This window comes from Pezoporus occidentalis, unplaced genomic scaffold (assembly GCF_034315485.1).
Source record: "Pezoporus occidentalis ecotype Australia unplaced genomic scaffold, CSIRO_AGI_Poc_V1 ctg19, whole genome shotgun sequence".
NCBI classification, from domain to species: Eukaryota; Metazoa; Chordata; class Aves; order Psittaciformes; family Psittacidae; genus Pezoporus; species Pezoporus occidentalis.
The window spans coordinates 9,533,638-9,550,641 of record NW_026913748.1 but is presented as its reverse complement, the minus strand read 5'-3'; the positions used below and the strand labels follow the sequence as shown (position 1 = coordinate 9,550,641).

The 17,004-nt window shown below is 41.4% G+C and overlaps 1 protein-coding gene across 2 annotated transcripts; it reads right to left on the bottom strand.

The window, feature by feature from the left end:
* Positions 1–6,185: 6,185 nt before the first annotated feature.
* MGST1 (microsomal glutathione S-transferase 1) lies at positions 6,186–16,563 on the bottom strand. 2 transcript variants are annotated; one of them, XM_062616737.1, is made up of 4 exons: positions 16,427–16,563; positions 13,838–13,985; positions 11,649–11,743; positions 6,186–6,801 (listed from the first exon to the last, which is right to left on the bottom strand). In XM_062616737.1, the coding sequence occupies exons 2-4, from the start codon at positions 13,961–13,963 to the stop codon at positions 6,555–6,557; spliced, it is 468 nt and encodes a 155-aa protein (XP_062472721.1). In that variant the 5' UTR covers positions 13,964–13,985; positions 16,427–16,563; the 3' UTR covers positions 6,186–6,554. The 2 variants fall into 2 exon arrangements, with proteins under 2 accessions (XP_062472721.1, XP_062472722.1); XM_062616738.1 differs by lacking the exon at positions 16,427–16,563 and adding an exon at positions 14,485–14,520.
* Between the last annotated feature and the right edge of the window lie 441 nt (positions 16,564–17,004).

Sequence of the window (17,004 nt, the reverse complement as noted above, 5' to 3'; positions counted from 1 at the left end):
AGGGACATCTAGTGGTAGCATGCATGAAATTGAGAACGAGCAGAGGGAGAGAAAACCTACTGCCATGCCTACGGATCTGACAGAATTGCTTGTTTCTCATTAGGAATGAAGAAAAGTTGAAGAGAAGACCAGAATTAAAGAAAGGAAAAAGTCTGCCCATTTTATTACTTTCTAACACATAGACACGTTGGTAATATACTTAACTCTATCATCCATTTGGGCAAGGCAGAAAGATGAGGCAAAACAAAAGGAGAGCTAACAGTCACTCTTCTAAGTAACTCCAATATATTTAAATAAAGTCAGATTCCTCAAAATAAACTGAATCTAAATGAGAGCCATAAACAAACAATGCTGTCTCAGAACTCCAGACACAAAAAATGAAACTGTACCCAGACTTTTACTTGCAGAACAATCCCAAGGAAAACCTAGAGGATCTGCAGTACTAATTTAATTTACCTTGAAAGTAGACAGGTATATTAAACTCCAGCCAAGGACTGAGCATCAACAGAACCTAAATTTCACTTGAATGCAACTTCCAAAAAGTTGCCCAATGAGTAAATGATAAGATTTAGTCCTTAGCAGTTCTATTATCAGTGAACATTTCACCACAATCATCACAGAATGCTCATGAAATATGAGCGGAATAAGCCATCTGACAGCCAACAAGGCAGATCAGTAGCACTGGACACTTCTTCCATCTGAAGAAAAGGAGAGATCGACAGCAAACTCCAAATTGCTGGAGAGACAACAGAAGAGCCGAGTAGCACGATCTACACCATCCCAGCTAACTTTAGTACCAAAGAGTATCTGTATTTATAACAAATTGTGTCTTTCTTATGAAAACATCCCTTTAAGAGTACAGAAGGGAAACCCACAAGAAGAGTATGCAACTTGCCAGCACTGCTCTCTGAGAAATGCAGCCTCTTAAGATGGACCACACCTGCCCACAGATTTTATGTGAAAATCCCATAGTAAACAACTTCCATGTGTTATAGCTGCTCAGTATTAAATAAATGAGGCAGTCATGCACACTAGAACACGAGAGCAGGCCCGTCAAGGAAAACCAAGCTTTCAGTGTCCTTTCCTATGAAAAGAGGAAGCAGATGAAGCTCTACCTTTGTAGCAATTATATAGATACACCTAGACATTAAGAATTTTAACCTACCTTGAGCACTTCTTGTGGCAATTCCACATACAGCTTGTCTCTAAAGTGAGGGTTAAAGAGATGAAGCTCAGAAATTCTTCCAAGAAATGTGGGCAACCTACAGAGATGAACCTTTTCTGTCCAGATCCCAGACAGACTCACCCTTGTTCTGAAGGTCCCTTCTGATTTCCACAGATGTATTGCACTAAAAATGAATACTTCTCCATAAATTTGAAAACAAGTGCCATATATGACTTCCCATGCAAAAAAAAAACCAACAAAACAACCAAACCAAAAAAACCAACCCAAAATCCTCCTCTCCAACACTGTCCAATGTCATTTTTTGGACAGTTTCAGGGGCTGCTCTTTGGAGCCACACAGCATGAACTCCCACCTCCCACCCCAGTGATTTGTGTGCCACAGGTGCCTCAAGAGGCAACTGACTAAATAGAATTAAGTACCAAGTTGACCCAGCCTGATTGGGTGATTTCCATTCTGATTTGAAGTACTTATAATCCTCTTTGCAGATATTTAATGACTAGATGCACAAGGAAACACTTTCTTAAAAATGAACTTATTTTAAATAGTTAGTAAGATGGCCACAGAAGCAGAAGCTACTTGCCTCCCTTTCAACACTTTGTCTATGAGCCTTCATCCAGTTTGCTCCTTGATGCTGTGCTAAGCTCTCATTAAAGTATTTCCTTTCAGTCCTTCCCCCCCTCCATCCTTATTATTTCTGCAGCACTGATGCTAACTTCTGTATTTATTCCCCCTAACTGGAGAGCAGTATCCATGAGACAAAGACTTTCCTTTAAGAAGATGGGTTTCTTGCAACTTCCTCTTCTTAGTTCTCTCAAAAGTCTATCAGTACATATGAGACGTAGAATAAATTAAAGATGCTGTCAATGGTGATGCACTCTAGGATCCACTGGCAAAGAGCTAGATATAAAAACATTCAACTGTGCAGATTACATGGCAACTGCTAATGTCCTTTAATGGACAAAAATAAGTTACTTTTAAATGTGTTACCATGGCAAAAGCAGCCACCTGGCATGCAGGTCAGTACTTGGGAATGCTGTGTCCAGGCTTAAGTGCAGTCAGCCACCATTCCCCTGCCCATATTACAACTTAGTAGGCTCTGAAGAAAGCGTGCTGGAGATGTCATTTTCCACTCTCCTATAAGCATCCACTTCAAGATGCTTCACTCCAGGCCAGCAACGGATGCCCTACATCACTGTAGCACTTCGTACAGGACTTATGACATAGGATTATGGCTATAACTTCATACATTGCAAGCATTTATGCAGAATACTGTCCCATGTGTGCATATCCATAACATGTGCTCCTACGAATACTTAACTAGTGCTATTATACAGAAAAACACTTCAGGCATTATATCTCACATTTCTCACACCTACTTTTAAAACAGAAAAGTAGTATTTTTTTTTTACATGTGGAAAGGGACTCTAAATTTTTTGCCTTCCAAGTGTTTACAGGCGTAAGGAGTGTTTTCTAGGAAGAAAGCACCTGTTTAAAATATTTCATATTACTCATTGCACTGCAATAATTCAATAATAACTGCCTTGATTAAAAAACAACAAAACCAAATAACCCACAAAAAGACACACACACCCACACAAAACAACCCCACAACCACCCAAAACCGAAACAAAACCAAAACACCAAAACACAAACCCAAAACTAAACAACAAAGCCAACAAAAAAAAACTATGTTAAGACTAAGTTTAGTGTGCATATATTCCAGAAAAAAACAGTGTCATAGAAAAGAGTCAACACCTGTCTCCCAGAGTCTCTGAATGAAGATCACACACCCTTCTGGAAGTCATGCTATGATTAAACTCACCTCAGCAGAAGGGCAGTCACTCCCTGTCATGTTTTCCACTAGAGGTCAGGCTGAAAGAGCTAATGATCGATTTTAGCCTTCAAAATCTTTGAGGGGGCGTTACTAATAAAGATTCTGAATTTTGAAAATCACTTAAAGTGAATCCCAAAGATGTATTTTTTTAAGTGTCCAACAGCTGGAGATATTTAATCGTGAGAATATTTTAATGTATGTTAATACAACTTTTTACAGAGCACCCAATGTGTCACCTCAGCTGGCAGGACAAGTTTTGGAAAAAAATTCTTCCTAAATTTCAGTCCTGAAATAAAAATCACGTTAGTTTGATTAATAACAGACATTATAGGTACTTTTAAAAGGGTATTTTTAAAGTTTTGCTTCTGATTTTTTTGCTTTTAAAAAGGACATACAATACAAGCATTTTCCACCAAAAAATCTAGATTGAATTTGTTTCTGTAACTGGAAAGACACATAGCTGCCTTCAGCACAACTGTCTGCAGCCATAAGAACCCGGACAAAGTAACTCAGGCTATAAGCCACATAAGCATTTACTCATAGAGTCAAAAAAAAACTTGAGGAATTGCTTACATGTTTACACTTCTGAAAATGAAACAGCCCATGAAATTCACTCAGAGAAAAAACAGCTAAGTCAAGCTATGCCAGCTAGTATTTTAAAGTACCTCATGGTCAAGTATTAGACCTATTTCAAAGATACTTAAAGTACTTCGGAGAAATAAGAATATAAAATGCCAGGAATAACTGGCAGAGAGAAGAAAACTTGTGACTTTTCCGTCTGCCTAAGACTAGTGGTGGGAATAACAGGCATAAGAAACAGAAATGAAGCCTAGATGTTGGTTTGACCTCATTTTGTATTTCTTATTTGGACTAGCCCTTTCTGCACTTTCACCAGGTCAAAAGTAGCACACCTGCTAACAGCCAGTCCTTTCATCAGAGTTACAGATTACTTTGTTTAATGATTTTGTAACAGAACCTGATAAGTGCAGTCCAAAATCCACATGTGCATGTTTCAGAAGGTGAAAATTCAGTTTAGCTCAGTAATACATTCAACTAACACACTCTTTTTATTAGTTCTCCTGAAAATAAGCTAACCTTTTAAAATTTACAGCTGTACAACAGGTCCAGTAAGTATACCTCTCTACAGCATGGCCTGGAGAAACACAAGATATGTTTGACTTCAACACACTTCCACAGAGCTGGCAGTCAGAGTTTGACTAAAGCTGGTAAAGCAGATTTCCCAGATTGAGCACCTACCCCACCCAGATGCACAGATGGTATTTGTGGGAGCAAAGGAAAATAAAATATAGGTTTAAAATAAATGCAAGAGAAACACAGAATAATATTGAATCACTCTAGGTGTTTCTAGGGGTTTCAGTTTGTCTTTTCTACTTCTCAGCACATAGTGAGTGTATGAAACCACTGAGCAAATGGAAGGGATTTAAAACTAGTTTTGTTTTAAATGTAAGATCACAGAAATAAAGACAGGCTTCAGGTATTTCTCTTCAGAATGGTATTTCTGCACAGAAGTTTGATGCAAAAAGAGTTAAAAATGCTGTTCCTGCATATGTCTAGCAATGACAACTAGGCTTGTCAGAAGGGCCCTTTCAATGCTGCTGAAATTCAAATGGGCCCCTCTGCCCATGGTGGCCACTTTCCCATTGTTTTAAATGGAGAGAAATAGAGCTAAAAAAAAAAAGAGTCAAACTACAGAGAAGGGAGGGAAATACAGCTTTAGATACTGGTATCACAATATAAGGAGTCAAGAGCATCCACCTACTGACCAATGTTAGCTGGCAGGTTGACTCTGGCAATTGGTTTGGGCCCCAACCCAAGGCTGCGGCATCACCCCTTCTCGCTCCATCAGCAGTCCTTCTCAAGCTAGGAAGAGCCCGTGGCCAATCTTACCTTGTTACCATGATACTATTCAAGGTAGCTGGCCTCAAGATTCCATGAAAAGCTAACAGAGAAAAAAAAAAAATAGGAGGAAAACAGCACAGGTACGAAGTGGTGGAGAAAGACGCGAGGAGCAGAAACAAGCCCCTATTTTCCATTGGAGTCCTTGATAACCCAGGAGTGTTGACATGTGCTAACACTTCCATGTCAGGAACTGAAGCTCCACAATGCTCAGCTTTTAATCCTTCTCCCTTAACCATCTCCTTCTAGAGGATCCAGCTCTTTTATTATTTCAGTCATTAGTTAAGATTTAAGTTCTGGTAAACCAATGTTAACTTCTTGATTTCAAGTCCCACCCTTCTCTTCTTCAATAGGCATGACAAACGCTATCAGGTAGACCCTCCTGTGATATGTCTTGTGGTACTACAATTACTTCACCCATTCAAAAAGAAAAGCAAACCCTTTGGCATACAGAGGCAGCAGAGAGAATTCTCCAGCTCTTCTCTGTGCTATCCCTTTGTAGCACAGCTTCTGAGGTAGGAAAGTAAACCAAACATGTTGTGCTCTTACTTCTGCATTTATATCTTATCAATGGTAAGTACACTGGAGATTGAGATTCTTCTGGGTATTTTTTTTCTTGAAATCTTGAGCTATTATCTAAGCCACAGCTCCAAAAAGAAACAAATAAAAGACTATGAAAAATCTTTAAAGAAAATATTTCAAATTAACACATCACAGAAAGATACAAGCAAAAAGCAAAATTTTCTATCAGCAACATATTTATGACAGTATGACATGCAAACTAATTATGTATTCACATCTGAACTGTTGATACATTTGCAAGTGTTGCTCATTTTATGCTGAATTTCTAAAAAAAATAAAATAAAATAAATCTTCTCAAAGGGCCTACACTTAATCCAAACACAGATTTTGTGACTGGATAAACTTCACCAAGAAGAATTACTTTAAATTTTCACCAGTGTCACTATACAGAGTTTAGCCCATATACTTTTTCTCTTTTTATCTATTCAACTGAGAGAAATGGAGCTGCAATGGTTTGGGTTTTTTTAGTCCCAAAGTGGATTATACAAACAACAATTTCATCAAAGATTTTTTACAACAAGCCTAGCATTACTGGTTATATCTTATTATTAAGGTAAGCATTCTTCAAAGAACTGTATGATTGGAATTTCTTCCTGATACATAGTGACATGCTATTTGCTGGCTGCACTGAGAAGAGTCAAAATGAAAACAAAAATACAAACATGCTTATTTTTCCTCTTGTCTTTATTGATGTAGACTTCAGAGCTACAGCCAAAAATAGTGCATCTGTAGAAAATTACCACACATGCTATCAATACAGAACCATTGCATGTTTAGAATTGTAAGCACTTGACAAATCACAAAGGGAACACTCAACCTAGTTATTTTGGCAATGCAACCCATGAATAGAGAATACAAAGAGAAAGGCTTTTTTTTTTTTCCTTCCAAAAAGAAATGCTTCTGAACAGGAAAGAAAGGCCTCTGTTAAAAAATTAATTCCAGTCACCACGGAATGCTGGCTCATTCAAGACATCAACATACACTGCTGGAAACTTTGTATGGAATGTCAAATGGTATACAGAAGCTATGACTCTGCTACAGATATAGCACTGACTTCATTATGTTGTATGCCATAGAGAAGGTCACCACATACCCTATTGCCCAAGACAAACCTCTGCTGGGCTGGGGAAGAGGGATCAAATAGGCAAAAGTGTGAACGATCCTACACGCAGTGAAGATCCTGAAGTGCAGCAAGGCTGAGGAAAGCTCAGGGCCACTAAGAGCGTACAGCAGTCCAATGCCAAAAAAAGGGACAATATTTTCCAGGTCATTCAGGTGGCATCTGGGGAAAGAAGCAAAGTTGGTTTACACTGTTATGTTTTGTTGAATAAACCACTTCAAGGCTCATTATTTTTCAGCATCATCAGATCATGCTTCTGTTAAGGCCCTAACATAGCTGTTGGCTTCCTCTGCAGTGGGGACTTGATTCAGCTACTGAAATGTTTTTGGCATGTTTACCTGACATCACTCTGGGGCTTCTTGCTGCACCCCACATTTTTAAGCTTCTGATCTTCTGTATAAAAGCTCTAACTTTTCCCCCAGGACCCTGGTAATATTAGGGGCTGACTTCAGGTATATAAGTGTATCTGGGTGCAAGAACGCAAGGAAAGGTAGGGACAGATAGCTGGAATATTCTTGTAGTCTCTCTTAACTGAACCTCAATTAACTGGATGACTGTGACTGCAACTACTAGACTTCACTGCCCAGATGATTTATTCCAATTCGATAAACTCAGTTCGTAGTCTCTATAAAGAAAATATGAAATATCCTATATATGAATCTATCAATTCTTCATGAAGTTAAATCATCTTGAGGAATGTTATTTTTGAACATCTAACAGGTGTGACAGTTATGCTTTAGTTCATTTTCTTCACAACTAAGCACTAAAATAGCTGAAAAATGTTTGAAATTTTGAAACCATAATATAATTTACTAAAAATGTGTTGAGATCGAACTCCAGATCTTGAAGTATTTTTTCACACTTCTTCCTAAACCTTCTCCACTCCTTTTACGTCTTTAGATAAATTATGCTTCCAGCCAAATTTGCTGATTGAAACAATCTCTAAGCCTTACTAATTATGTCAAATTTCACAGCCAACTAGAATCAGAACATGGTGCTGTTTTGCAGCTGCATTCTGAACTCATCATTACAAGGAAACATATCCTTCAGCCGTTTTACTCTTTTTCCCCAAAAAAGTACACTGAAGAAAGTAATCTTTTCTATACCCATAAACAGAACAAATTCTAGTCACTTATATAGAAGAGAAGCCACGCTAGATCTATGCAGCATTATCTGTTGCCATGAAACTTGCAAAAGACAAAAAAGTAAACTTCCATGAAGAACCATTCTTGGGAAGAAAACACAGATGCTACAACACCAGAGAGCAACTAGAACCAAGCTGACTTACTAGGTCTGGGGAAGTCTGAACAACTCTGCAAAACAGCAACACAGGATTTAATAATCATAGAAACATAAAATGGTTTGGGTTGGAAGGGACCTTGAAGGTCATCTGGTACCAACCCCCCTGCCATGGGCAGGGACAACTTCCACTAGAGCAGGTTGCTCAAAGCCCCATCCAGCCTGGCCTGGAATACTTTCAGGGATGGGGCAGCCACAACCTGTTCCAGTGTCTCACCACACTCACAGTGAAGAATTTTTTTCCTTATGTGTAATCTAAATCTCTCTCTTTTAGCTTAAAGCCACCCCCCCTTGTCTTGTCACTACATTTCTCTGTAGAAGTCCCTCTCCATATTTCTATTGACTAACAACTTCCTGAACCACTCAGGGGGGAAAAAGGAAAGTTCAAAGCATCTTTACAGCCCACTGAGATTACACTCTTCTTTCTGTGATTTTATTCCAAAAGAGACATACAGAAACTACCACCCTTCATGAAACCACAGTCATGTACATTTGAAGGATGAACTGTTCTTAAATCAGAGCTAACACTTATTTTCAAGATCCTCCCTAATGGTGGTTTAAATGAGAACAGTTCATTTACATTCAAGCTTTTAGTATAAAAATATATATAGCAAATAAACTGTGAGCTCCATTCACAAATAAAATATGGAAAGCATTCCTTGCTAGTAGCATCTTGAAAGTTATGATTTTGGTAGCAGAAAATTTTGCCTTCAGCTAAATAAAATGAAATAAGCTGCAATATTTAGCCCACTGAAATACAGTTTACATTCTGCCATGAATCTTGCAAAAGAAAACACATACACCACAGGTTGCGCTCTGCCATACTATTAACGGCATTCTTCCAGAAGGCTAGTCAACTTCCCTGTACAATTGACACACTGTTGAGTAAGCTCAATTCAATCCGGCATAGTAACACAAGCTTTGACTCCCACTCTGTACCATTTGCCAGATTAACTTTCTCATTACAAGTCTGGAGTTCTACGATTTTAACATAGTTACTCCTCTTCATCGTATTATTTTCTTTATACTTTAGAAAAAGATGCAATATTGCAACTGGTGTTCAAATTACAGAGATACCTCATTTACACCTAATGGATACTGCTTCATACTAAATCAACTTATGGTCATATTTTACAATTTTCTCACCATCTCCTCCATGCATACAGGATACCATCCAAGAGTTAGCTATTGTAACTTGACAAGGAGAGGTGCCATGCTTGACCTCATGCTCACCAACAGGGAGGGGCTAGTGGGGAATGTGACGCTCCAGGGAAGCCTTGGCTGCAATGATCACGAGATGGTGGAGTTTGAGATCCTCAGTGCAGTGAGAAAGGCACACAGCAAGCTCACTGCCCTGGACTTCAAGGGAGCAGACTTCGGGCTCTTCAGGAACCTGCTTAGTAAGGCTCCATGGGATATAGCCCTAGAGGGCAGGGGGGCCTAAGAATGCTGGTTGATATTCAAGAATCACCTGCTCCGAGCTCAGGAGCGTTGTGTCCCGACAAGAAGAAAATGGGGCCAGAAGGCCAGGAGGCCTCCATGGATGGGTAAGGAGCTGCTGAGAAAACTGAGAAAGAAAGGGAAGCTTGTAGAATGTGGAAGCAAGGGACAGGCAGCCTGGGAAGAATACAGGCATGTTGTCTGGGAAGCTAGAGATCAGATCAGGAAAGCTATGGCCCAGTTAGAATTGAGTCTGGCCAGGGATGTCAAGGGTAATAGGAAGGGCTCCTGTAGGTATATCTCAAACAAAAGACAGACTACAAGTAATGTGGGCCCTCTCCAGAAGCTAACAGGAGAACTGACTACCCTGGATTTGGAGGAGCCTGAAGTTCTCAATCACTTGCCTCAGTCTTCATTGGCAAGTGATTTGCCCATGCCACTCAACTCTTGGAAGGCAAGAAGGGACTGGGAGAATGAAGACCTTGGGCCCACTGTAGGAGAGGATCAGGTTCGAGATCATCTTAGGAGCCCGAATGCGCACAATTCCACGGGACCTGATGAAATCCATCTGCGGGTCCTGAAGGACCTGGTGAAATGAAGCTGCTAAGCCACTGTCCATCATATTTGAAAAATCACCGCAGTCAGGTGATGTTCCTGAAGACTGGAAAAAGGGAAATATAACCCTCATTTTCAGGAAGGGCAAAATGGAAGACACAGGCAGCTATGGACCAGTCAGTCTCACCTCTGTACCTGGCAGGATCATGGAGCAAATTCTCATAGAAACCATGCTAAGGCTCATGAAAAACAACATGCTGCTGACAGCCAGCATGGCTTCACTTCAAATCATGCCTGACTGGTCCGGCAGCCTTCTATGATGGGGCTACAGAACCGATGGACAGGGGTAAAGCAGTTGACATCGTTCACCTGGACTTGAACAAAGTGTTCAACACCGTACCACATGACACCCTTGTCTCTAAATTGGAGAGACGTCTATTTGACATATGGACCACTCGATGGACAAAGACTTAGCTGTTCGCAGAGAGTTGTCAGTGGCTCATGTTGTCCAATGGCTCATGGAGACCAGTAACAAGTGGTGTCCCTCAGGGGTCAGTGTTGGGACCAATCCTGTTCAACATCTCTGTCAGTGACATGGACAGTGGAATTGAGTGCACCCTCAGCAAGTTTGCTGACAACACTAAACTGTATGGTGCAGTCGACATGCTGGAGAGAAGGGATGCCATCCAGAGGGACCCTGACATGCTTAAGAGGTGGGCTGATGCCAACCTCATGAAGTTCAACCAAGCCAAGAGCAAGGTCCTACACCTGGGTCAGGGCAATCCCAGGCACAGCTACAGGTTGGACGGAGAAATGATTTAGAGCAGCCCTGTGGAGAAGGACTTGAGGGTGTTGGTCAATGAGAAACTGAACATGAGCCAGCAGTGTGCACTGCAGCCCAGAAAGACAACCATATCCTGGGCTGTATCAAAAGAAGTGTGGCCAGCAGGCCGAAGGAGGTGATCCTGCCCCTCTACTCTGCTCTTGTGAGAACCGACTTGGAGTATTGTGTGCAGTTCTGGTGTACCTATCATAAGTTGGAGCAAGTCCAGAGGAGGGCCACAAGGATGACAAGGGGGCTGGAGTACCACCCATTCAAAGACGAGTGAAGAAAACTGGGGCTGTTCATCCTGGAGAAGAGAAGGCTGAATGGAGACCTCATAGCAGCCTTCCAATATCTCAAAGGAACCTACAAGGATGCTGGACAGGGACTCTTCATCAGGGACTGTAGCAATAGGACAAGGGATAATGGGTTTAAACTTAAAGGGGGGAACTACAGGTTAGATATAAGCACAAAATTCTTTACTGTGCAGGTGGTGAGGACTGGAACAGGAACCAGAACAGGCTGCCCAAAGAAGTGGTAAATGCTCCACTCCTGGCAGTCTTCAAGGCCAAGCTGGACAGAATCTTGGGTGACACAGTCTAGTGCGAAGAGTCCCTGCTCATGGCAGGGGGATTTTAACTAGATGATCTTAAGGTCCTTTCCAACCCTAACCATTTTATGATGCGATGATTAAAGAGTTATTATTTTTAGTATTATTACCTTGTTTGACTGTGTAAACATTTTTTCATTTAAACAAATTTATGTATTAGATTACTACATAAACCAACACAAAACAGACACAGGCTTGCCAAAGAGAATATGGTGAAATTAATTCCCTGATTTAGTACTATTCTGCTACTTCAAATATATTTTTAAGACTCCTAAGCATTACCTGCGTACACGATCAACATCTGGATGAGTCCGCACAAATTTTTTAGCATTTTCGCCTTTTCCAAATGATGCTGTATCTTCTGGGTTGTCAAAGGCCTATTTCAAATCCAAAACCACAAGAGACATTAGTAGCCAAAACGTTTCTTCTAGTCAAGGCAGTTTGCTATAAAGGTCATTCTTTTTACTAATGCCTCTAGGACCTCACATAACTTACCTGAAGCTAAATGCATGGGGAATAATATATTGTTCACTGCATTACTGTTTTCTTGAGCCTACCCTGTGCTTGTGTGCTGACAAATTAATGTAATGTAATTTATGCATGCAGATAAAACCTTCTTGTAAGATCAACAAGCACTGCAGATGACTGATACTCAGCCTGAAGTAATGCCAATGGGCTGAAGGAACACAGGGACCTGTAAGGAAGAACTATTGCTTATACTGCCTAAGTCTCTTTTTCACTATTTTTGACAAGTTATCTGAAAGCCTTTTTGGATCCCTTCCTTCTTCAGAAGTCTAAACAGCAACAGGATCCGAGAGACTTACTGCCATCTTCATTTATGACCAAGTAAGTTTCTCCCTTTCCTCTTAGGTACAAATTTTTCTACTTATATGACCTGTTACTACCTCCAAATACTGTAAGACACTACTTAAAAACAGTATTTAATTTAGCTAGTTAGTAGATCTCTCCTTGCTGACACATGTAGTAACACCTGCCTTGTGTGGACCATTCAGGCTATGCAAGTGTAAGTCAAGAAAACTGATTTTAGGAGAGCTACATGATTGCTTTCTGAGGCAGTCTTGATGCCTTCCTGTGAAATAACTGGCCTCAAAATTCCTGAGACACATTAAAAGCATAAGCATCAGCAACATTTTACCTTCTCTCACTCCGTAATTGGCTTCCTCCTTTTGGGTTAACATTTTAAAGACTTTTAAATATTACATAGGAAATGACTTCAATAATTTGTCTGTTTGTAGTATCACTGTCTGTCATAAGAAAACCAAGTACTTCCTTATTCAAAATAAGGAAGGCCCTATTGGCACCTACATACATATGGATCATAACACGGTTACAAATTTTAAACACAGGATATGACTGGATGCACATGTAGGACCAGTACAGCCAATATGCTTCTGCAAGAACAAAAGCAAGTAAGGCTACAACACAGACATCTGGGTCCTATTCTGGGCATAAAGGACAGGCTGTGTGCTCTACTATATCCAGTCTTCAGACATTTCAAAGACCTAGATAGCTATCAGAACCCAGTAGTAGCTCAAATGGTCTTAGGACTTCATTAACAGAACAGTTCATCTGAGTTATCTTGTACCAAGCAGGAAAAAAAAAAAAACAACAGCAAAAGGACAAATGAAAGGACTGCAACAAAATCCTTGAAGCACATGTTGTCTCACAAAACCACATCTCACAAGAATAGCCATATCAGGCAAACTCAGGGCTCTTTCAGCCCAGGACCAAGTGTTTTCACTAGTGGCCATGAGCAGATGCCTAAAGACCAAGAACAGGGCAAACACAGCACAATACTTCCCATGAACACCCTCTCTAAAGCTAGATGCAATTATTCCATGCTTCTGCATTATTTAGTAAACCTCAGTGGATCTTTCTTATGCAGCCTACACATCAATCCACACAAATTTTCAGCCTGCCTCACATTCTAGAAAAAGTTTTATTTTTTTTCTTTTAGATAATGACTTACCTGCAATGGGAAGGCTAAAACAACTAGAGAATGTAAAGAGCTTTAGAATTACTGGATGAAAGGGTTACGGATGCATAAAAATCGACTTTATATTCCCTCTTCTGAACCTACTAGCTGGTTATCTATGTAGCATCACGCTTTATTTGCTTTAAAAACTGGGTACCCTGGACACCAGCTCTTCAGAAGACAGTGGAAATTACAGTTATGAAAAACTCTTTATTTTAAAATAACAGAAATGTTTTATAAAGGCCAAATAAGCCAAATTCAACTGTAAGATACAGTCTCATAATTATATCATAATTAGGTTAAAGATGTAGTCCATTTGAGACCAACAAAGCACCAGCACACCAAACTCAGAATATCATTGTTAGATGGATGAGGAACAAAGCACAGCACCAGTATTTGAAAGCTGAGCACTTATGATATTATTTCCGTGCAAATTTTCAATCTATTCTATCAGACAGCATTCCCAATTTCTTACCTTTCTCGTGAGTCTGAAGTATGATGTTGTAACACTCATTAGCATCATTTTCAGAACGACAATAGTCGCATAAGTAGCAAAAGCCCGGAAAACTTCATTGTCAACAAACTGGGTCAGTCTAGCCATTTCTCCACTTCTCACTGATGACCTTTTAAAGAACATTAAAGTTAGACTAACATCATGCCAATCCAAAGTTCTGACAATAAGATTGTCAGAACAGCCTTTTTTTAGCATCTCTGCAGTAACAGCACAATTTTGCCACCGTGACAAGTTTATTATCAAATGTATTTTCCTCACTTTATTTTCACAATGGCATGATATAATACTTTAAGATGAGAAATTATATTATTTAGCTTTCATTATATCTGCTTATTAAACTGTCAAAATATAAACCACCAAAAGACTTAATGTAATTGCAGAAACAAAATTTAGTCACAGAAATTAGTACTTTTGAAATAACACACCAATTTTAGACCAATTAACTTGAACCAGTGAATTTAACTAAGCAGTTACCAGGATAGAATGAGTGTGATGACATACTATACATACTGTAGTGTTTAAAGAGGAAAAAGATTATTGTATACCTTTTCTGCAAAATTACACAATTATAATTGCACTTCAGCTTTCAAAATAACCAATAATCCTACCCAGCAACAGCTTGTGATCAAACTGAGTTAAACATGTGTTTTTCTCCTTTGAGACCTTGTTCTTAAAAATTGCTTTTAGCATGATTCACGGGCAAAGATTAAGTTGTAATGACAAAAAATAAGAGAACTATTTATTCTTTTATCATGGGAGGTTTAAACTAATGAAGTCTCTTTCCATGAGACCATACCAAACTCACAATTCTATGAAGGTGGTACCTTTTATGAACACTATAATGATAAGAATGTGATGAGGACTGAATGCATGTAAAATGAAAAGCATGCCCCCTTGCACGCTCAATTTGTGCTCTGCACAGAGCAAGGCTTTTGCCTCACCAAATACTTAAATCATGCACTTGCCAATTAGGAATCGATAAAACTAAAATGTCTCAGCTTCACTAGAGACCAAAATAAATGCACTTTTTGTTACAGTTAACTTATTCCCTAGGATGTAATTTTAACAAGAATAAAACAGGCAATACAATTATTACCTGTATAATAAAAAGGTAATACTGTTATTAACTTGATTACAGCTCTAACAATCTTTCATTGTGCTTTCTGCACAGGATTGCTGTCAGCTATAGCCAAACAAGGGAAACTAAACAAACCAAGAGCAGAAGACTCTTGCTCTGAAGGCAAATCCTTGCTGGGGAGGTGGGCAGCATGGAGGTAGGCTGCTCACCTAGGTAGGTTTGCTCACTGAAACAAATCTAGCCTTGCATGGACATGTCTGGTTGCAGTGATGGGATTTTGCACCCTCTTTTATCCTTTCTAAAACAGTGCTTGGGCCATGGGCCAAGTACTGGGGTCCAGGGACTATAGGAAATCCAGCAGAACTCTCCCTCTACTCACACTGCAGTCCACCAGTTCTGGAGACAAACAGCGATTTAGCAAAGGTTTTTCTCAGCAACAAAAAGAAACTGCAATTTTTAACTGTATCACAGCAGAAAACTCACATAGTTTCACACATCAAAAATAAAGTAAATTCATGGCATCAAGAGTGTTTTTCTCTGCTGTATTTTAAAGCTATGCTGAATACATCCAGGGACTATATAAAGTCATGAGAAACTGTCCACCACCATCTCTAGAACTACACATTTACCCATTTCCCCTATTAGTAAGGGGGGCCTCTCCAAACTGTCATAAAGCCCAGGCCTTGCTTTCACTGTGACAAGGAAGCATACCACATTAGTTATAGATTAAACACCAGCAGAACTGCAAAAAATAAGCCTCACATACTAAAACTGGATAGGGCTTGAAGGAATATCCTTAGGCAACAAATAGCCTGATCACACAGGCTGTATTACACCACCTTTCCATGGTGCGAATGCAAAACTTGAGCCTGGTTAAGTGCACAAGTCTAGATCGCATGTAAAGGGTCCTAAAAGACACCTGAGCTGCCGTGCCCTCAACAGGAACACAGCTGTGCTAAGGCCCCCATCCCAGCGCAGACTAACGCGACATGTAATCGGAGACATGAGCACCGGGCCAGCCTTCCATGGGCTGCTGTCGCAACACCACCTCCCAAACCGCCGCTATCAGCCCCACTCCACCCTGAGCTCCGCTTCCAAACACGCACGTCCTGCATGCAGCTGAGCTGGCACCGCCCCTTACCCCAAACCCGCGCGCTTATCGCAGCCGCCTAGCGTGCGGCCCCGCTGCTCCCGCCCCGTCAACAACCCCTGCGGGACCCAGCCTCCCACCACCACCACCACCCCCCCCGGGGAGCTGCCCCACCGATCCCCGCGGACACAGGGCTGACCCCCGTCATCACAACTGCCCGCCGACTGCGTGGGGCTACAGGCTCCAGCGTCCCCTGGCCGAGCGCCATCCCCGCCCCGCACCCACGGAGGGTTTCGCGCCTGGAAGGCGGCGGGCAGGGATTTGGAGGAACCTCCCGTTCTCTCCCTGCAGCGGGAGCCGCCATAACGCAGCGACGACGCACCTCGACAGCCGTCCCGTCGGAGAGCGCAGACACTGCGGCCAACCGCACTGATACCGGTCGGGCACTGCGCCTCCACCCGCCTCGGGGCACGGCACGGCCGGGCGCCGCCCCGCCTCGCCTCGCCCCTGCGGGCGCGGAGGCGGGTCCTGGCCTGGCTCTCCGCGGGGGATGGTTGCTGCCCCGATGGAGCCGCTGGCCGCAGAGGCCTTCAGGGCCGGTGTTGTGGCGGTTAGTCGGTGGTGGTTCACCAAGGAAGGGCCGGGGTGAGCCCCAGACCCCCGAGAACATAACCTGGGAGGGCGGAAGGAAAGGCAGACAAAACAATCAAGCAAACCCCCGCCTGTCTGAGCTCCCTTAGGAAAACAGAGACTTGTGACCCAGGCAGTCATCTTCACAGGCCGTGTCCAGCGATTCCACAAGCAACAGTTGGCCCAAAGACTATCTGAAAGACTGTAAAGCGCCTAAAGTCTCAGTACTTTGGGCCCCTATGTTGTTTGGGTGCATCTGAAAGGAAAAACTCCTACAAATGCTTTCATTGCTAAGCCATCAGCGCTGGTCCAATCAATATGCACTACGTT